Below are 23,656 nucleotides of genomic sequence, written 5' to 3'. Positions count from 1 at the left end.
CCTCCCTATTGCAAAGCACATGCTGAAGTGAAGCCAAGGACTTGAAATACCCCCAGCTTCTGCTTCAAACCTTTATCTCAGGGTAAAGTTAAAATTAGGCCATTACCTCCAAAACTCATCTCAGATTTCACACTTTTTCAGGGGTCAATACTATATTCATTTATTCCTTTCTCAGAACCCTGGAAATCATTTGAGGCTCAATACTAATCTTTCTTGAACCATTTTGAGACACAGTGTTTCACGCAGCTCTATGAGTAAACCTTCATTCTGCCATTATAGTGGAAAATCCAGAGTATATTCCTGGAAATCTAAAGGGATGATGGGTCCATAGTTAGTGACTGGTGGGAAAGTCCCATTGCACCTGACAGGAAAGAAGCTGGGTAACTGCAGCACTCCTCCCTTCCATCTTCCCCAGCTTAGCCAGACCTACACAGCCAAACATCCCAATGTTATTTGTGCTCTTCTGTCCATCTGTAAGACGTAGTATTAGAGGTTTAAAAAAGTCTGGTTTTCCTTTTAGTTCTCTTTCAAGTCATAACCATACCATACCCAAAAGAACAAAACAGAAAGAAATAATGAAGAAATGTCCAAACCCACACCAACAGAAGTGGTCTTCATTCGACTACTTCAGTAAATAAGTAACTGTGGCAGGAACAGCAGCAAAATTTCTCAATAAAGGAACAAAGCAAAAGACATAGCTTTTTTCTGGTAAGGAAAGTTTTGCTTTTCAAAACCCCATTTTTCATGCTTTTCAAAGCCCCATGTTTCTACAATGCAGTATAATTACTGCTCCTGACCCAGTAAAGGGATAGCGCCATTCATAGGCAGATTTTACCATAAATGTGCATGTGATTACTAATCCAAAAGGAAAAAAGCTAAAAGGATAAAGGAGTGTAAAGAAGATGAGGGCTACATGAGTGCTGTTAGTCATTATTGTGTACAGTTTTGGACCCAACAAAACTGTTGGGTATAAATATATAGTATATATACTATATATACTTATACTATAATATATATATATATAGATAGATAGATAGATAGATAGATAGATATAGTATAAGAAAGATTAAGCTCTTAGCATTCAAAGGAGGGCAACAAAGGCAGTGAAGGGCCTTGAGGGAAAGCCATAGGAGGAGTGGCTGAGGTCACTTGGTCTGTCCAAGAAGAGACTGAGGGGAGACCTCATTGCAGTTACATCTTCCTCATGAGAAGAAGAGGAGGGGCAGGCACTGATGCCTGCTCTGCAGTCCCAGTGACAGGATCTGAGAGAATGGCCTGAAGTTGTGTCAAGGGAAGTCTAGATTGGATATCACGAAAAGGTTCTTCACCCAGAGGCTGTGGTTGGTCACTGGAACAGCTCCTCAAGGAAGTGGTCACAGCATCAGCCTGACATGTTCAAGGAGCGCTTGGACAATGCTCTTGGGCACAGATGTGACTCCTGGGGATGGTGCTGTGCAGGGTCAGGAGTTGGAATTTTATAATCCTTGTGGGTCCCTTCCAACTCAGAATATTCTGTGATTTTTTTTAGCACACTTGATAATGAACAAAGAAGGACTGCTGAAGACTCTCACTAGGAGCTTTTGACCACACAGTTGAGAAAAATGACATATTTATGCATATGAGTCTGATCAGCTACAAGAAACAGTCTGAGGTATTGACTTTGCTGCACATCAATACAAGAAACTAACTCAGCTAAGGCAGGATGGAGCAGGTTTGCTTAGCATTCATGCCAGTTTTATTTATCAGTGACAGTACCCTGAAGAAGACTAAAATGGATACATAGGGCTAGTTATTGTTGTAGTCACCAAAGCTCTGCCCTTAGATGTACCGATTACCTACTCAAGGGTCAAGACTAGCAACCTTGATTCTTGGATGTTGGAACATGCAGTTCCCATGAAATACTGGGGTCTTGTCATTGAACAAATCTCTTAAATGCTTCAATTATACAATATCATAGCCATTTTTAATATCATACTCTCTGCCTTTTCTTTTTCCAGAAAAAGAAAATAATACCCACATCTTATTGGGCTATTCTGAGAAATGACAGGAATCATCTGAGTTATTCAAGAATAGAAAGATATTTTTTACATGTTCTCTTCAAAAAGTTGTTCTTGGTAATTCAGTTATTCCTTAGATTTCTTTTGCTCTCACCCAGGTGAGGTAAAAAAATCGAGTTTTAAAGCATATTTAATCATTTCTATTTTAGGATTATTTAAATTTCTGAATTTAACATACTAGCTGAATTGAGACAAATTATCCACCTCTGATCCAGCCTCTTTTTTCTTCCTGGTGGGAGGTTAGGATGACATGCCAGCTAGGATTTTATTGCCATCATCAGATAACAGCAGTTGATGCACAATGAGAATAGAGAGAAACCTGTTATGGCTGCAAATATCCACAGCTCTGTGAGATGCATGGAGGAAGCATATGTCACCTTATTAAATCTGTAGCAACTGAGGTGGAAGTAACAGAAGGTATCTCTCCCCAGAGATGGAAGAGATGGGAAAAGAAACAGTTCTGTAAGGAAATCTCTTCCTTTTCTCTCCCTGAAAATATCTGTAACAGAATGTTACAGGGATGGTTTTTCCTAGAAATAGGGACTTAAAAACAAACCCAAAACCCAACAGCCGCCAAGCGGGATGGAATACAGAACTTCCTCTGAGAAAGAAATAGCTTTGGGGCAAGTTAGTACGTTCAGTTGCTTCCTCCAAAGGAAATAGAAATATGAGTAGAAGATGAGAAAAAATCATACTACTTGTCCTACTTTGTCCCAAAGAAACTAATCAAGGGCCAAAGGACAGATGAAGTTAGATACACTTATTTGCAGCTCAAAGAGGACATAAGAGTGCTCTGTGAGGGATGTTTGGCAAAGGTGCAGAAAAAAAACAAATACACAGCTGTATGAGTTTCTCTCTGCCTTTTATACGCAACTTGCTGCCCCAGCTGCCAGTCTTCCCTTTGTGTTTAGAGAAGTTCACATATGTATAGATATATATGCACATAGGGATTCACCTGAATATGGCTTATTTCTCTCATTTTAGGAAGAAAATAAGATAGAGGATTATTTGACATGGACAACTTTCCTACAGTAATACAGAGATCTAGGACTGCAATCAGCTTAGTTTTGGAATTCGGATTGTGTCTGAGGCAAGACATAGACAGTTAAGAACAAGAGAAGGAAATAAATAGCTTTGCTATGTCTTTAATACATTAAAGAAAAATTACATGGTAGGAATACAAATAAATGTATTTACCAACACTGTGTATGTTTTACTTGAGAAAGTACATCAGCTACAAATTCAAGGAATACACTTAAAACAGGATTCTATGAATCTACTATGGAGGTAAAAAGGAGCAGATGTGAAAGTCCCAACTAAAATTTTAAAGGTAGTTATAGACAATCTAGTTTTGAAAAGGGAGGAGAGGCAGTTTCAATTACAGTATTCAGCAGTACTGCACCACAGAATATGGACAATATACTGTCAGTTCTAACACCATTATGGTGATTTTCTTCTTGGCTCTTAGACTAATAATATTTAAAAATGCAACATTCTCTTAGAATATTATCAAACCTCTTGCTATGTTGAACCAATATAGTCAGGAAAAACAACCTCAAATCTATTCTACAGAAGTATTCTGGCAATTTTTTCTCCCAACAAGGAAGGGAAAATGATCTTTTTCCTTCAATGTCAAAGTAATGACTACCAACACCAGAAAAAATAGCAATTGCCTGTGACAGTAATTCTTGACATCATTTGATCGCTTCATTATAAAATGGACCTTTGGAAAATAGCTACTAGATATATTGGTTAGATATATTGGAGGAAACAAAACAAAAAAATTAAATAATAAAAAGAAATCATTTGTTTCTGCTAAAATGATACTTTCAGTGTAAATGTCTAGTTTTGCCAATTAGTTAATTTATTTTGGCATTTTATTAATCTTTTAAAAATCAGTGTATTTATGTAAAAGATGCTTACCAAGGGATCTCAAAAGTGAAAGACTCTTAAGAGTCTTCAAAAACACTGGAGTTTAATTTAATGAAAGAAAATACAACTTGTTTTTTTTAACTAGGTGTTTTTAATTTCAAAATGAGACAATTCCGAAGTCTCTATTGTACATAGAATTTGGTGAACAATCTTTGTACTGGTTCTAGGCTCAATATATTAGTTATCTTATGCCCCTGTGTGGCCAAGCTAGACAGCAAATTCACTTTCATAGAACTATAAAAAAATCCTAACAATATGTCATGTGAGAAACCAAGTTTTGGTAAATTGACCACTTTCCATTTTATGAGAAAAGCTTCTAAAATAAACTGCAATTGCAAAATTGGATTGATAGTCCTCCGTACATTTTGTACCAATTTTAGTCACAAAAGATGCTTGCCATTATGCAGTACTGTTTTAATCTCAATACTGCCCAAAGCAATTGTGACTTCTCAAAGCATGTTGCTACAAATAGAGCATCCAACAGCACAATATTTGTACACTAAACACTAAATGAAGAATGGAGATCTGAAAATCCAGTTTACTAATTTACTAATGGTTTAAAATATATAAATATATTTTAAAACTTTATTTCATTGTTTTTTGTCATTTGAATGAATAGCATGTCACTGAAAGTAATCAGAAAAATTTTAGACTGCAAAAAAGCAAGCCTCCTTTAGAAGCTGCTGTAAAATTTGGATGTAATGCAAGCACATACTGTGTTTTCATAAAAGGTCTCTTGATTTCTTTTCTGGGCACATGATGAATTTATTCCATAAACTAGCTATTTGCCAAATGCTCAAAATGCAGAACAATTCTTATGGTTTCCCAACATGAGGTCATTCTAATAATTTTGCAATAAAAAGTAACTTATTGCCCAGGAAATAGCACCACTCAACACAAGTGAAACACAATTTTGAGGTAAAAGGATAGCTCTTACTGCTTCAGCTGGCTGGAGTTGGTAATGTCAGACAGAGCTGTGTAGGAGCAGGAGGGAAGCCCAGCAAACCAGCTTTCTATTTTACACTCACAATAGCATCTCACAGGAAAGTGCTGCCCTGTAGCTGGCAGAAGAGAACTCAGCAGCAATATTCCTCCATTAGAAGCTGCTAGGAGGGGATAACTAAACCCATTTAAGTGCTAAAATCAATCTAACTCACAAGGAGCCTACTACCATTTGGGCCCTCTCACATCAGTTACCGCAAAACTAAAACTATGCAAATAAAAACCCAACTCATATAAAGTTTTTATGGGAAATTATAAAAAGGAGTTTAATGTATATTCCTGTCAATGTTTAGCATAGCATCAGAAAGTAAAGCCCAAGATCTCTATCTTTTCTTCAACAAAATCTCAGCATATCTAAACTTTCTGAAGAACTGAAGAATAAGAACTCCAAGAAAAAATGATGTGAAACTTAGGAGGAATGTCTATTCAATTAAAATTATCAGTATACTACCTCCTTTCCTATGACTTTGTTTTACACTTCATTATCTACTGTACAATTTGTATGCATTAACCTGTTTTCTTCACATTACTACTTTCTGTCAGTAGCAATTAATCACTCTGTGTGTAATGTCAGCTGTTATCTTTCTGGACTCTGACTTGTACTTATCAGATGTAAAAACAGAAGAAAAAAACCTTATTCAAAAGAAAAAGGATCATCAAAGGACAAAACATATAACTTTGAAGACTAAAGTGGTAGAGCACATTACACCTCATCAAAGCAGACTCTTACGTGCTGGAGGTACACCACAGTTCTGAAGCATTAACTCTTAATGCATGAACAACTCGTTTTTAGCAAGTGCCTTACATTCATCATGCAAAGCCTTAAGTGAAAAATCTACCTAAATTATATACTACATTCATTTAATTAAAAAAAAAAATAGAACAGATTTTTTAAATCAATAAGACAATCAAAGGACTACCCCCTGTAATAAATGCCAGTGAGATTTTTTAGTGACTAATAGATGACTTCTTCAAAAATGTTTTATCAAGATCAGATTTAATAACAAATAGTTATTTGGAAGAGTGAATCTTTTTACTCAATAACCTTAAAATACTTTCACCTAACTTTAGTATCAAAAGACAGAGAAAACATTAATTAGTCTCTCACAATTATTGCTGCATATTGTTTAAAAAATGCACAATGTTTTCTTGAGTCCAAAAGCATTGATACGTAGAAAAACACAACATTGCTCCTTATAAATACAGAAATATTCTTGTCCTAAGTAAAACAGCCCATACTAGGTAGGAGGCTCAGTTTCCTAATAATCCTTTCTTGTTTGCCAGTCTTCTAGAACAAATATACTCTTAATCTAAGGCACAGCAAATGAATAAAATAACTCTGTCTTTTGATCTGATACTATATGCATCTTTTGCCCAAGTCTCACAAGCAAAATAAACAGCAAAAAGCACCATGTACATGTATCTGTAAAAAAAAATTAGCAATAAGCATGCACCTTGATTTACTAAAAGCATGTACTCTGATCTGCAAAAGCAGATCCAGGGATGCAGGACTGGGATGGTAGCTGATTTGAACAGTTGCTAAGGGCTTTGCTGGTTGCTGCAGGCCTGAAACTATGCACTTGGAAATATGCAGCTTTACAGTCACAGCTGATAATACGTAAATTATTGCTCCATTTTGTAGAGCTCCAAATATTTCACAGTATACCAAAGGGATATAAGAAAAATCTCACTGAATACAGATTTCATATATACCTAAAAATACCTAAATTCATAACTGTGATTATGATTGCTAAAACTACCTACATCATTTTACATACCTAGTTAGAAATTCATAACCAAGATAACAAAACTTGAGAACAGTAATATTAAATAAATATTAACATATTTTAAAAGGAAATATTAGCAGTAAGGGAGAGAATCCTTGCAACAAAATTCTGGGAAATAAAATTATAACCATCTTCTGAAGTATCAAGTGCAAATATCCCTAGTTTTAAGAAATAATATCCCATTTAAAAGAGATTTCTCCCACAGAGACAGAGAAGAAGATTAAAATGCTGGATGTAGTCTCTGCCTATTACTTCCACCCTTTTTCCAGAATGTTTCCATCAGTGCACTATCTTTATAAAAAAACTACAGGAGTCTTTTTCTTTCTGACCTGCACTTCCACTCTCTTAGATAAAATTATTAATATTTTTATGTTCAATATTTAATAGCCATCTGAAAAAGTTCTAAACATCAGTACTGTAATATGTTTACTGAATAATGACACAGAAATGTGGCATTATTAATTCACTTTACCCCTCCAAAAACCCTAATAAACCTGTTCAAAAACTGTCTCACACCAATAAACAACAACTTCACCCTATCATTTCTAATTCCCACAAAACAGCAGCTATTCACAAAAGGATACCCTACAGAGCTGACTGACCTGCTGCAAAGCATCCACTAATCAGCTATAATTTGACCAGTTAAAAACATTATTGAAAAGCATTACACACAGGATCTAAATCTTCTAAAAACAAGGAACTGCTCTCTATTTTGCAAAAGGTATGCAGGACTGCTAATTTGCATCTTCCAATAAATTATGTATGGTTAAACAGACACATCTCTGAGCATTTAATCTTTTCACTGCCATATCCACATAGAAATCATTTTCTCTGACAAATTTGTTTATGAATATTTAATATGCTTTAAGGATTACAGCTAATAATGCTAGCTTCTAATGGCAGCTAATGTACTTGAAAGATACATAACCATCTTAAATATTTTATTCTATCTTTGCTGGCTTTATTTCTGCAGATTGAGTTCTCATGTAAATCCTTACATAAAACATAAAAGCACTAACAGACTCACTGCTACCATAAAAATATTAATATCTAGGAGTGCAGTTATAAAAGTACCCCACTGAAAAGCATGCAGATAGATTGCCATCAGCATAAAAAGAGAAATGATAAAGCAAAAATATTTAATTTCTACTTACCTAGTGTTGTTCAACGTTTGTCCAAAAAGATCATTTTGTAAAATATTTGGAGGGGATGAGAAAACCCCATGAAAATGAGATAAAACAGAATTGCAGACCTGGCGCAGTGTTTCAAATTGCATTTTCTCCCTTTCTTTCCCTTCTATTTTTCTTCACCACCTGTCTTAAAAGTCATCTATTTTGTACACACCATCAAATACAAATATGCCAATCAAGTTCCATATTTCTCCTGATCTCTGTAAAAACTGTGCCTAAATGAGCAGGGGCTGATAGTTAATTGTACAGTCATTATTCTTCTAATTCAGTCGTAGAAGATTTAGTACCCGAGCAGCTTTCTCCTGACTGTGGCAAGAATTCTAAACAGCAGTAAGCTTTTTGGGCATTCCCAGCTGAAGTGTGAAGCTGAGCTGCTTTCATGTACTCTACTCATATTTCTCTAAGCCTATTAAAAACACGCAGTGAATAGATGCTGTCGTCAGGAGTTTCAGCACATCTGGCTGCCAGCAATAAAATCTCAGAAGTAAAAAAAAGGAGGACAAGACATCCTCACACTGTTACTACTATCTAAGAGGAGGAGGATTTCTGCATCTTCCCCTCCTCCTTCCCTCCCCTGTAAAAATGACTAATATCCGTGACCATGTATGTAGAATTCTTAATTTTTTTTAACGTAATGGCAATTCTAAAGGACTGAAAGACCACTCTAATAAAAAATCTGCACATAATAAACAACATGTAGCACTGAGACTGTAACAACAGATCTTTTGTCTCATATCCGAAAAGCTATACTGTATCTGAGATAACAGGTTCTAGTGCAAACATTTAAATGTAGTATCAAGTCATGACTGAAGCAAACAGTATACATCCTATATGTAATCATTCTGTCAGGGATTGTACATACAGCATCAAGGCAATGATTTAGCATGCAAACTTGAACAATTACTAAAATGAATAGCTGCATTATACAGAAGCACTGCATTTCAAAATGAAATGTCTTCGGTATCTTTTAAAACTTTATTGCACTGAATCAGCCATGATAGAACTGAGAAAAATCAATCGCTTCTTAGGGTGCTCCAAACCCATCTATTTCCAGGAAAACCCACTATTTTAGGAGCCTGTGTACTGGAACACATAAGTATTGGATATCAAAGAGCAAGATGCAGGATCAGTCATCTAACAGAACAGAGTGAGTTTTTGCAACATAGTATGCACTGGGAATACCATGAAATGTACAGAAAATAAGTATCCCTGACTAAAAACCATTTTTTTCTTTTCTTTCAATGCTTACGCCAGAGGATGACATTACATAACAATACAGAAAAAAGTTTATCACTGTCAAATTAAAAAATAACAATTAAAAATATTTCCTTTATAATATTTCATTTTCTATCCACAGCTTTTAACATCTTAGCACTAATTACAAAATCTCCAAATAAACCAACATAAAATGAGGTCTATTATTAAAGCTTTTCCACTGAAAGCAATTTGAATCTCAGATGATGTGGGAATAAGCATCTTTCCAGCTAATTCAAGTGTGTTGATGTGCTCAGGAGGAAGAAGCCATCCAGGCTTCTTTGGCCAGAAGGATGGCAGCTACAACACAAATTTTAAAAGAAAAAAGAAATAGGGACAAATTCATCTCCTAGCCCTCTTAAAAAATATAAATATGTGACTGTCCACTACCACCCATGTTAAATATTTTTTTTTATGAAAATATCTGCTAATAAATCTGTTTGCAAAACACATGTGAAACCCTACAAAGTGCTTCCCAAAATAGTTTTTAATAGCTGTTTTTTTCTGTCCATAGCATATTGTGCATTATGGAAGCATTTGTATTTGAGCAGTTTATTGCAACTTGTGATAAAAGTGATAGGCTCTATGTCTGTCAAAGCTGGTAACTTTTGAGATCCTGAAGTAGGAACTGATGTATATTTGTGGCTATCTTGCTATAAAAAATGAAAAAGTAATACTCGGCAACCACCTTAATTATATTACAGAGAATTCATGTCTGGAATGCAAGAAAATATGCCTTTACTTTCATTCCATTAAAAAAACCAAATTTTCTTATCTGCTCCAAGAAACAGTTGTCTTGTCACAAAAGTTCAAGTCATTGCAATCAGTATAGTATGCACCACTCCACAGTTCAGAGGCAATGTTGGCTATGGAGTAGGTACAAGACCAGTACTTTATCATACATTTCAAGTACATTACCCTTTTGTTGTGTGCCTTATGAATGGGCATCACAGTCAAAAGGCTCTTGTAGTTGCAACAAATTGCTGAACATTTGACATTCCTCTTTCTATGTCTTTATTCTCAGATATTTAAAATGGAAGTTAGGGCATACACTCTTTTTTCTTCTCTTGCTTATTTTTTTTTAAGATTGTCCTAAAACTACTGACAAAAGACACATATTTAAAACTCTTAGCTTTTTAATTTTATTTTGGAGTAAGGAATAAAGAGTGCCCTGCAGATACTCATGCATGTAAAATGTTTCATAGGGAAGTAAAAGAATACTTTTAAAGGCAAATACTTCATAGTTGCTGCTAGCAGAAAATTCAGCTATAAAGAAATGGGATTTGTGCAAATACATATATTCTTGGAGATCTGGAATTTTCATCAAAATTGACTGTACTATTGATTTAAAATACTATTTTCTGTTTCAAAAAAAAAAAAGAGTGGAAGAGAATAAAACAGAATTGCCTTTCTTTCCTGACCCTTCTAATGCACTCCAGGAGACCCCTTAGCCAATAAGCAATTGTTTCCTGCATTTATTATGTGGCCTAGAGTAGTGAAGTGACCCTATAATGTGGACTTCCTACTAACATCTCTTTTTAGGTACCTCCACCTTTTCCAAAATGTCATCATTCATCTGAGAAGAGTCAAGGAAGTAAGGAGACCTAACATGAAGAGGCTGGAGGGAATAGAATGAAGGAGCATGAGCAGAGTAGGCTCTGCCCACTGAAGTACCCATCCTTTGAGAACCAGAATGAAACTGACAATCAAAAGAAGTCAGTAGAGCCACACGTAAAATTTATTTTCTGTACATTGATATTGTTTGAGAACAAAATGCTAAAGGTACTATTTACCTTATTTCAATGCTGTTACGGGTCTTCAAACATGTCACTGTTTCTTATATTAAAAAAATTCCTGTTGGGAAGGGCAGTGATTTAGTGTAATTTCTAAGATTCAGGAAATTATACCCTCAGCATTCCCAAATTAAAAGCTTCACATAAGAATGTTGAAAAAGACAGGGATTACTTTTCTACCTATTTGATATTTAACTTGAGATCTCCTTTTCTGTTCTTCAGGGCTCTCACTCTATACTCTCCAATACCCACACTAGAAGAAAAAGAGGTCCTATATGCACAGGCTTCTTTTTCTTGGAACATCCCTAATTGTGTATTAAAAAGCACCAGGTAAGCCAAGCACTGCTCAAGCACTTCTGTTTCTAGCACTTCCTATTCTTTGAGGGCCTCATTAAAATAATTTTGACAGTGATCTTTTTTATGGCATTTGGTGTATTTATACTTGCAAAAAGATATGTGTACATGCTTTTGCTATTTATGGTTTAATAATAATATATTTCATTTTCACACCAATTTTATTAAGGATTTGATGGAAATGAAGACAAAGTACTTTAAAGATACTGCAAATACTTTAAAGAGCAAAATGAGTACTAGATAGTCTGAACTACCTGACATGGTTGACAGCCTATTTCAAAATGAAAAGACAAGCCTGAGAAAGCATCATTGAATCCATTAAGCCAAGCTACACTGAGGTCCACAGAGACACCTTTCTCTGTAGCCAAACTGAACCTTAATAAAAGTTCACCAGATACAAGTTTTTAAGACAAAAAGTTATCTAGAAAGCTCCCAAATATGAGCACTTTCAAATTTATATAAAATATTTCTATTTCAAACATAAGATTAAACTTCCTTGATTTGATTTGAGATTTCAGAAATGTAAATCTATTATACAAGAAAGTTGACAATATGTATAAATGTTATCTCAAACAATTACTTACATGCATCACTTCTTATTATAAGCATATAAAAAAGATTTCACAGGACATTGTAGTTTAAACAAGGTAGAGTCATACAAACTTATTAAAGCTATATATTACAGCTTATAAGACAAAGATTTTTCTGTGATAAAAGATACTATCAAAAACAATTTTGGATTTAAATCCATTCTAATCTACTGGATAGTATGTAAGTATAGTTTGATGGAAACGCAGAAGAAAATTGTAGAGCTAAGTCACTTGGAGTTTGAGGATAAAAGTGGGATTTTGGAAATGTACAGAAATTCTAATGTCTACTGTTTTTTCCATTTAGACTCTACATAAAATTTTGTAATTAATAGCACATAAATACCTGTATTATACCACCATTGCTCTCCAACATGCCCTTATCAAAGCATTTATTTAAATACTCATGATTAAAAAATTTTGACTGACATTCATTATGAAAATAATAAACTTCTGAACAAATTCTTTTCAAATAGGTAAGCTAACAACAGTGGCCTTGGACATTACATAGTGTTGTATTATTACTGTATATAAGACTACTCCTTTTGGGTCAGCAAACTGATGTTCCAAGGTAGGACATGATTTTAAGGTCTATTGGAAATTCCATTCAAGGATGGGCATTTCACTTCACTACTGCAAGTGAAATGCAAGCAGACTTTCTTTTGGGATAAAGCACACACCCATTTGTATTTCATCACATCAATGTTCAAAGGTTCCATTTCACAAGAGAAGTTTATCAACGAATGCAAAATCTACAACTGTAAATTTAAACACATAACAACAGGAGTCATAGAAGCCAGTATTCTGAATACCTACTATAGGAAATATTAAAGAAAGCCAATAAAGCCTCAAACCCAAAAGGATAAAAGTACCTAAATCCAGACTACAGGGAAGCATCAGTCTCTGTCCAAGAACCGTAAAAATGAATCTTCTTGTTCTGCTGGAGCCTGAGCAGTCCTTCAAAATGCACCATTCTTCTTATTACAGGTAGATGGGCCATTAGAACAGTGTTAGGAAGCATGGAAAACTGAGTCCCAGGTTTCTCTACTGGCTTCCTAAAATATGCCCACAAAGTTCTTATCAACATCCCCCTGGTTACTCCTAAGGGAATTTGTCTTTGCTGTTGACACTGTTCTCTCTCCCGTAAAATAATTAAATATTGAAAGAACTATTTAATTCACTGAGTTAAACATTAATCAAGAATGGAAAAGTGATACTGATTTTAATCCTTGGTAGTGAGGTCACAGATCTACAATGGAAGATACTGAAATTCCAGCTAAGAGACCAAACCTCGTTACAGAAAATATCCACTACCAAAGTATAGTAATGTAAAAGAAAGTAAATTCATCCTCATCTTACCCCATAATATATTGGGGGTTTTTCTCGTGTTTTATTCTCAGTATCTCCACATTTCTTTATTTCTTTTTTGAGGCATTTCATTTATTTAATTCTTCTCAGTGTCCCTCTTCATATTTCTCCCATGTAGCCATTTAAATTAATCTATACTCTCCCTTTACTGTAAGTTACACTGTTTGGGCCAATAGATGAGACTTAGAAATCTGGGTAGTCTGTTTATCCCTTTTTTCCTCCATTTTACCATCTATCATCATGACTAATATGCTTGAGGAGACTGGGTAATTTCATAGGGCATAAGTATTTATATAGTTAAATTCCAGCAATCTCTTGTGAAAATTTGTATCATCACAGGAGGACAAAGACCCAAGTCACTGTGCACAGAGGAAGAGTAGGTAGAACTGAGAGCCATTACTCAATGACTTTCACAGCAGAAAGACAGTCAGAGCATGGTCAGCAAATAGGCACAACACTACCATCTGACCTTTGACAAAATTATCAGAAGTAATAGGAAAAGATGCTTAAGTTATTGTGGCCTTCCACCACATCACAGAAGAATTAGGATGAAAAAACATGATATTCCATTATAGGCTGTACTGATTCTGGAGCTCATGGAACTGCCTCCCAGGTGTATTTGACTCCCTCTTCTTCATTTTCTATCAGACTTGATGTTACAGGCATCCCATGCACAAAGGACTCACAAAAGTTTATCTCCTGTTCCACCAGCAGTAATATCGAACAATGAAATAATAATAATTTATCCTTAGAATAAGCTTCAAAAAACAGTTAATTATTACAAACCTTGTAAGCATATTCTCTATTAAATGCTTTAGGATATGAAGATTAAGTGATGTGACTAAGGTTGCAGGTAAGAGTAATGTCATTGGTCCACATTGGAGGTGTGGACCGTAAGCCCTTATCCTATTTGCTGTGTAGGATACTAGAACTTTGCTATTCCAAAGTCTGTTGAAATACATTCCTTGTAGCATCAAGTGTTTAAGTAGTCTAATTCCAGTGAAATCAGGGATAACACTGCATGCCAACAGTCTTTGGATTAAGGCCCAAAAGCACAGTTCAACACTGCGCCTCTAGCACGTTTCCAGATATTGAACTGCTCTAGTGCCAGTGGAAGCAGTCTGTGCTCTGCTCCTCAGTCACGAACTCGCCCAGCGAGTACAACAATACTCAAAATGGTAAAGGGGATGCTCTCATTAACCTACTTACACTGAGGATAAAATAAGCTGTCAGTTTACCTTTAGCACCTTTACAGGTATCTGGATATTCCCATCTCCAGAAATTCTTATACTTATGTCTTCAACACACAGGAAAAAAGGTAAACAACTGCCTACTTTTTAATAAAAGACAAAACTAATCTTGACATCTATAGATTCTCAGGGAAGTCAAGGAGTACAAAGTACATCAGCCCAAAAAGCTACGTCTTGACGGGAAATTCCAGATGAGCTTTGGACTTCCTAACAACTCATTTCCCTGCATTTCATCATGGTCTAAGTAAATAAAAGAAATAATCATCATCCACTGATCAGGACAGATTTAAAACTACCTAAAAAGTGGCAAACAAGTTAAACATGATATTTTGCCTGCATACTTACTGCTTAGGAAAGATTATATTCTACAAATAAAATACTTGGAAGCTTATATTTTGTATTTTTTGTCAGTTTCTTTTTAAAGAAATTTTAAATCTGTGAAATGAAAAAATAAATACTCGTGAAAGTTAAATGTCAGGTGACATACAATAAATACTTTTACTGATAAAATAATTCTACATTTTTTAAAACTCAGATAACACAATGGTAGGTCTAACTTTATTCCTTACACAGATATTAGGTAATGTGCCATATGTTCACTTGGGAAATCCTACTGTTAGGGCTGTTATGGACACATACAAAAACTGGCACTGACCACGCACAAATTGCGCATTTGAGGATGAGTAAGACAGGGAAAAAAACCAAACAAATTAGAAAAGGAAATAGAAAAATTATAATTTGAAAACTTATTGTTATTTATCATGATAGACTGTACCACAACAGTACTAATTCTTGAAATTAATAAGTAAGTATGCCTCACAACTGGATATACTTCCGAGTATAATTATTTTTAAGACATCTTTAACATGAATAACTTTGACTTATTGTTTCATTTCCTTAGCTCAGTATAGATTATGGCTTCTCAAACCCCTCTGCAGAATTCTCTTTAATGCATTAGCTGAAAGGCAATATGGGAAATTTTATTTAAATATGACAAGGCATGGAATGGTTGCAAATAATTATCTAAAATGTATTATGTAAAATTTTAATTATTTCTCACATCTTTTTCCTTCTGAATATTACACAGTATATACAACTTGCTTGGTCTGCAATAAAATTCCAGTGCCTTCTTCTACCTCACTTGCCAATTCTGGGCTTTTCTAAGTATTCCTTGCTTAGGGAAGTCTATGTTTATAAATGAAGGTGGTAGTGATTTTAGGTAAATTCAGAGGTTGAATTTAGATTGTTTGACCTTATCAACAAAGACACCCAGATTCATCCCACCTAAATGTAGATGACTAAGGAGTGTAGTTTGAAAAGCTAACCACCTTTTCCTTCCTGTATAATTAACGGAAAGAAAGAGGAATATGTAGGGGGGAAAAAATCATGTGACTCAAAATTGCACGAGCACCCAAAAACAGATTTAATGACATGTTCTTGTGCTTGTCTAATTACTTTATATAGGAGGCAGGAATATAAATCTGTGGTTTCATTTCTATTGCTAGATCTGAGAACACTTTCCAGTTCCTTAGCTGTGTTCTGACACATACCTGAAAAAATCCAAGTGTGTGCATTCTCTTCCTTTTTCTAACTCATGCATTTTCCCCACATATAACACAGGTATTTTAGAGATCTTCATGGTTTCTAGCAAAACTATTGATAGCAGATGTCACATACAAAAAAGAAGACTTCAGATCTAGGGAAATGGGGTTTTTCAACCACAATCCTGACCTAAGACATAATTTATATAAAGAACTACTGAGGCAGAAATTGCATTTGGCAAACAAGAAAACTAATCTATCTTTCTAATAAATGTACAAATCACTACTTCAACATGCTAAGAGCATGTATTTTTGTACTAAAATAATTCATAAATGCTACTAATTTCATTCATTTCTGCAGAGCTGGTCAGCTTCCTACAGGAGAAATACATCTCCACAAAATAAATTTCTTGAAACTCTGGATCAAATGATGGTCCCATAATCAGTTCTCTGCTTTCCTAGAGTTCTGATAGTTTACTGAAATGGCTAGGCATCCTAACCTTTTAGCGTGAAGGTATACATTTGTCCATGTCCATACATGTAGTATATAATAGTATATAATATATAAATAATATTTCTAAATGTATTAAAGGAGTGCTATTAAGGTGGAAGAATCAGAGTTAGAAAAGATCTAACTGAGACCTCATTCCCCTGGCTAAAGGAATAGCTCCTCTATCCAACAGGAACACCAAATTTTCTGAATACTGGTTGAAGAAGTAGAGAAGTCTGTGTAATACACAAGGATGCAAAAGCTCAATATTCAGGACTCTCTGCACCTTGTAGAACATGTGGTTTAGAATAGCATATTTCAACCAATTTTACCTTCAGCTGACTTACAATCAACTGATATTTCCTTGCACCTCATTATAGTACAAGAATCCTGCTTTATGCTTCATTTGCAGTTCTGGATGGTTCACCAATGAGATGTGTCTCACAAGACAAGAACTGCTGGCCTAGAACAGAGATTTGATTGATTTTTGAAACAGTGCACTGAAAACTTCATCTGCTACAGAAGAGATTTCTGTTCTTCAATTTTATAAAAAGTGATCATTTTTCACCTTTCAAAAACACAAAAGGTGATTTAAATACTACTAAAAAAGTATTATGCATGATTAATAATGTAAAATACTAAAAACTAAATGTGAAAATACACTCACTAACAGTTTGCAGATACCTGTCTTTCCTCTCCATTTCAGGATAAGGTATTCAAGGTGCAAGTTAATTTCTTCAGTACTCACAGGCAGTTTGTACTTATATCCCTTATTCTCCAAGTTATAGACATTTAAGCAAACAGTCAGCAAAAAATAAATCCTACAACAGTCCAACGATGATTATCAATTATGTAAATGCCCCCAACAGAAATTATTCCAATATATACACTCAGATAAAGAGATAATGTTTTCTTCATGAAAGACACAGTTACCACAGTTACGACATCCTTTACACATGCGCTTTTTTGGTGAACTGATCATTAAGTGGGGCTGATCATAAAGTTCCTTGTTATGTAAAGAAAATAGCAATTACACTGATCTTGAAATCCATGCTGGCTATACATTGCAGAAATGGTCTCTCATTCACAATGAATTTGGGAGTTTAATTAATTTTAGAAATTTTAGAAATTACTTTTTTTTTCAGTTGGAAAATATCTTGGGATTTATTGCCATATCTCTACTTTCAGATGACTGATTTGGTCCTTAAAGGTCCAAACTTGTGTTGGGTGTCAATGTGTCCAGGTGATCTGTGTTGGAAACAAAGACTAATATATGTACAAACTAAAAGATAGATCATTGTCCAAATGACAGTAAGATTAAAATCAGTCTTTTCATTTAGTTTAACAGAAGCTATGATAACACATCTTTGCACTAGATTGTTTATTAATTTTTGCTGCTTGGTCCACTGGTTAAAAATTTGAGCCTTCCATATCTTGGGGATGAGTTCAAAGAGACTAATTTATCTTCCTTTCATGTCATTATGGTCTCCTGGGGTGCTCCTATATTCAGCTGATTGGAATACCAGAAGAATATTTTCCTGATTATCACACACTTCTGGAATTCATTTCCTTTTACAGTCTCATGGATTTTATAAGCATTAAGACTGTGTAAATATTTTACTTTGGAAAGATTTCCATTTAATACAGGAGTTCTATTTTAGTGGAATAAAGGCATCATTGGCCACTTGGGAAGGGAGTTAGGGTTAACTTCATAATTGATTGTTGTAACTGTAAGGCTTCATGATACTTGGTGACATACCACAGAATAACTTTCTAAATAAATCTCATTTTCAGACAGAAAAGAAGTGCTCCTGAAAGAAATATCTGTATGCCACATAGAGAATGAAATTTCAAATCCTTGTCTTGAGCAAAATCTCATTGTTTGGTTAGCTTTGCTAAGCTTAACACCAAAAACAATTGACAGCTTTTGGGACTATCTACCAAAAGGACACAAACATTCTTATATATGCTCTTAATTACTTGAAGGAGGAGCAAAGAAGTAAAGTAGGTGAAAATGATCCAGATCTACGTTATTGCATCAATCATTACTGCAATGCAGTTTATCACCATCCAAAACAATTTTTTTTTTAAAGTTGAGGCACTATTAGTACTGCACTTAATATCCAAAGCTAGAGAGCTTGAGTCCATCTACAAAATATTCCTATCTTTTCCATTATTTAAGTGACATATCTTCCTCTTTTCCTTCTTACCCTGGCTCTCAGGGTCTTTAGAACTGACTTTCTAATTTTGGAAAGAATGCATTAAAAATCTGCTGAGTAGAAATTAAATTATACTTTACTTCAATTTTACTTTATTCAGAAGATCAAATTTATTGCTTCAAATATTAATATATATTTTATAAATGAAAGTCAATTCTTCAGTCTTCATTGTATGTACTTGAGACACAAGAAGCAACCAAATTATACATTGTTTTATAAGAAATGCATATCCAAGTTAAATTTGGTTCCTTTCAAGAATACATTTTTGTTCTAGACATTGTTAATAAATGGTACAGGAAGATTAATCACTACATGCCTATTTTAGGAATAAAATGCAATTATCTCATCCTAGTGAGGAGGTGGAATTACTGAACTAACCTTTGAGTTGTCAAATTTCTTATATTCAAGGGTTGAGATTCTTGAACTAATTTTGATTTCTCTTCTAGCTTAAATATTTTTCACAGTTCTAACTGCAGCACAAAGATGCAACTCAAGCAGGTCATTTTTTGTCAGCCCAGCACCTCATGGCAGAGTCAAAAAGATTCAATTAAAATTAATCTACCTCTTAAAAAAAATCGGGTTTGTGCACTGATTTGGAACTTTAGAATGCAAAGTCCTTCTGAGGCTTACCAATTTATTTGGCATTATAAAGCAAATCAGATGTTTTTGCTTTAATCTCCTTGGCCTTGCTAGGTATTTTAAATTTTTTTTAAATGAACATCAAGAACTTTAATTTAAAGTCCAGCATTTTCACAAAGTTATTACAAATGTAACCTCTTGCAGTTAAAATGTATTTCTTTCTATCACAATCTTACCATAAGAACTCTTCTTCTTGCCATTTTCTTTTTACAAAGAAAATGGGGCTTCTGCAGCGAAGTTCATGGTTCGTCCTATTACACGCTGCATAACAGAAACTTGCTTAGGCAGACAAATTACATCTAGGGGCCAGTTCAAGCATATAATACCAGCTGACAAAACAGTGGAGCAGAAATTCAGAAAGCTGTGTTTGGAGCAACTTAACCTCTTGATATTCTGTGAAGATGCTACACTTTCTGAGGTCCCTAATAGCATTTTCAGGAAGCTCAGTGCTGCAGAACTGGGCACTTGATGATGTCATTTTCTAAAAACACCAGGGCATGGTTACAGGGAACAGTGATGCATAGTGCAGGAAGTCAGAACAAGTCACGTGTATACACAACCCACTGCATATCATATACAGATATTACCTTGGATTTTAGAACACCACTTTAAGAGTCACTGACTTCAGGTCACCTACATTTCCGACTTAACTTGAAATGACATTGTACTGCACTACTTTGCTGCAACTATTCACTTAAAATGTCTGTGGCTATCTTTATTCTGGTTAGTAAAGAATGTAGAGAGCTCTGTTTTTTCTGAAAGGCACAAAATTAAGATTTGGGAGAAAAGTGTCCAATTTGCTCACCACAAAACTGAAAGGACACTTAGGAATGGTTGCAGAATTATTGCTTGTAAAGTGAGGAAAAGAAGGGAACTACATCATGGGGAAAGTAAAAGAAGTGGCTTAGAGAAGAAAGCAATGTCTCTAGGTGAAAACAGATCATGGGTATATCTTTGAAACCACTTTCAATGTCTGGCCAGAATTTGGTTTTGTTTCTCACGCTGGTGGAAAAGAGACAGTGATATACAGAAAAATGAGTTAATAAAATAACTAACTAAATAAATAATTCTATAAGGATATTCCAGAGTAGGCAAAGGGATGAAAGGATTTGTCTTGAAGAAGGGCAGAAAATGAAACAGAATAATCGTGCTAAAGAAAAGGTAGAAAGAAAATCTTATTGCTTAATAACTTTGCTTAGTAGTATTTGCAAGTATTTGCTAAGCAATACTTAGTAACTAAGTATTGCTTAGTAACTTTGAATTATAAAAATATGGTCACCCTGGCCCTATTACATTCAATATTGTTACATTTTTTCCTCAACTCTGACTTAAAAAGATAGATTGACAGTTACTAAAATTTTTAATCTTACCATGCAAAAGATAAGTGACAACTAAATTGCACTACAGAATTGATTTCTTTATCATTTGTGACTTCTAGAAACACAAAGGAAAAGCCAAAGAATTTGCATCTGTCCATTTACACCAGATCATTTGCATGTAGTCTCACTTTTTTATTTTATTTCAGTCTATATAGCTATGGTAAAAAATATGAAAACAAAAGCCATTCATTTAATTGCTTCCTGCAGATCCCAAAATTACTTGGCTGCTAGAAACAATAAACTTGACTTAGCAGAGCTCTTCACCAAATGTCAGAAATTTCCATCAGCTACACTCCACAGATGTATCTTATTCACCCTTACACACCATTTCTTTTAAAATATGAAAATTTAAAAAATCTGTTATTTATACTTCTTAAGAGAACTTAGCCTCCAAAGAACAGAGGACAGTACAATTAAGGATTATGAGCACACAGTGAACTCTAGCATTCAAGTTTATGCAAGGTCAACAAAACTGCACTTCAAGATCTGCTCAACCCAGAAAGGTACTGGCCTTATTAATTTTAAGAAATAATTTATAAATGCTGCTACCCTCATTTTTTTTCTGATATTGCTTTTTTACAGTGTCATTTTAGTTAAAAGCAAAACTACATTTAGTGTCATAAATGTTAGCTGCAGTCGGTACTTAATAAAAATGTTAAATATTCTACTGTAGAGTACCTCTAAAGCCCTTTGCATCCCATTCAAGCACCAAGGAAAGTCATTGTGAGGCCTTTGCAGTCATGCATGGAAAAGAATACTGATTCTATTTTAAACTCAACCTGCAAATTTCTTGAATGGAGTATTAGATTTATTCATTAAGTGAAAGAATATCATTATGCTTATCAACAATTGTGGGGTTTTGCCACTGTGGTGGTCAAAAATGTTTAAAAAAATCATATTTTTTATGCCTTACATAAAGAACTCTAAAAAGTTTAGAGACACTGTTGTCTGAGCATGAAAAAATCTGCACACAGCTTTATCAGTCTGACTCTTGAATACCAACACAATTTAAATACTTTCTCTACACAATTATTTTAATATTTCTCACTGTATTTAAATATCTCAGAAATGGGTAAAAAAAAAAAGTTAAAATACCTCTATTTTACTTGAGAATCAGGTAAAATACTTTGCTGTCAAACATGCTTAGTCTCCACGGGTCCAAGTGAAGGGGTTTTAACACATCTGGCCTAGAAATCTATCAAATCAGGTACTCAGAAATAGAAACAATCAAAACCAGAGGTTGCACTACAGTGATGTGTCATAAGTGTTGCAGCAGAGAAATAGTGATAATCTCAAGAAACGGGTAGTTTTCAGCTTTTCCAAAATAAGTATAATTGACTGACTTTAATGTTACACTGTCATATTTTAAATTGCAATAAACTACCATCAGTGCTGTTCTCAGTGTCAGTTGTTCATGATCCAGCAATTAAAGAAGAATCAGTTTAAAAAGATATAAACATGAAACAGATGGACTCACATTTTCATTTTTAAATTCATGCTGCTCTTTCATGTTTCTCATCTCACTTATGCCTGCTTTTTCCTGTCTCCTCCTTTTCTCTCTTGTTTTGGTCTCTTTTTTCCTCTCTGTTCACACCCTGACATCCCCAACTGCAGTCCCAAAAGACAGATCCTACACTGCCAGCTCATACTGGCATTCCTCCCAAGAATGGAATGAAAGGGACACAGGAAACCACTTTCAATGCTACTGCTATTTGGTGACACAACAGAATAAAGCCTTTATATGTGGGAAGCACATGTACACATTTCATAAAGAATACATGCACAAATCCTGCATCTTTAGACCCAAGTAGCCTCTTGTTTGCATTTCTTACTCAGAATAAAACATATTCTCCAAGCCTACGGGAAACCACCCTAAAAATCCTCTTTTTTTCCCAAAGTAAGAGGGTTGATAGAAAATAAACCCCCAAATACATATGTATCTCTGAAAGGAGAAAACAAGGGAGAGGGAAGTAGGATATATCTTTACTGTGTCTGCTGGCCTGGAAAATAAATACCGCTGTTGTGCAACTCTGCAGCTGCTCACTCTCTCAATTTGTTGTTTTCGTTCTGGTTTTTATGATTTAATCTCATATCCTTACAGTTAATCTGAAAAGGGTTCAGGCAGCTTTATTTATTAGTCTTCCTTCAGATCATGAGCTTACAGATCATGATCTTTTCCTATACCAAGAACCAATTCTCTCTTTGTGACAAGGCTCAACCTCTGATAGATATAGCAGGAATAAATTGACTCATAACACATGAAAATTAACATTCTCACAATATTTTCATTTTCTTTTTTTTCACTGAATCTCATGAAAAATATCCTTGAGGAAGTTTTTCTTTCACTAATGAGAAAACATATATTGTAAAATTAAAGTCATCATTTTCAAATTTTGAAGAACATTTTGGATTAATAAAATACAGATTAGGGAAAATAATAATAATTTTTTTAAACCCTCAAAAATTCACATCTACCTGAACTACATAACAGATATATATTAATAGCTGTGTCATTGTAACCTTTCTTTGGGAAGATGCATGAGTCGTTTACTACTTTTAGAGAGCTATGTATATGTACACAATAAAGGTTTGTGAAGCAACACCTCTGGAATGTCACAAAATATTTACAGTTTAAAACACTGAGTTCATATGTGGAAAATTACTGAAATGGCTTTACAATGGATCGTACTGAGAGCAAGAAAAATAATTATTTTAAAAGCTAAGCATGGCAACACCGCATAAAGATCCAATAATTCAGGCAAAGAGAATGACAAATAAAAAAAGCTTCATATCAGCATTAGGTTCCTTGTTTCC

At 34.5% G+C, this 23,656-nt stretch overlaps 1 protein-coding gene across 30 annotated transcripts in view; it reads right to left on the bottom strand.

The window, feature by feature from the left end:
* Positions 1 to 23,656, bottom strand: part of RIMS2 (regulating synaptic membrane exocytosis 2) — a 448,611-nt gene that overhangs the window by 308,229 nt on the left and 116,726 nt on the right. For 15 of the 30 annotated variants that reach the window (XM_053937056.1, XM_053937132.1, XM_053937170.1 and 12 more), the window contains exon 1: positions 7,933 to 8,054. The exons of the other annotated variants lie outside the window; for them this stretch is intronic. In XM_053937056.1, coding sequence (XP_053793031.1) covers positions 7,933 to 8,054 — 122 coding nt within the window. Of the gene's footprint in view, positions 1 to 7,932; positions 8,055 to 23,656 lie in introns of those variants that run through there. 30 annotated transcript variants of the gene reach the window in all.

The sequence above is a fragment of the Vidua chalybeata genome, chromosome 1 (genome assembly GCF_026979565.1).
Source record: "Vidua chalybeata isolate OUT-0048 chromosome 1, bVidCha1 merged haplotype, whole genome shotgun sequence".
In the NCBI taxonomy this organism is placed as follows: domain Eukaryota; kingdom Metazoa; phylum Chordata; class Aves; order Passeriformes; family Viduidae; genus Vidua; species Vidua chalybeata.
Note: the sequence above shows the minus strand (reverse complement) of the source record. Positions and strands in the feature narration are given on the sequence as shown.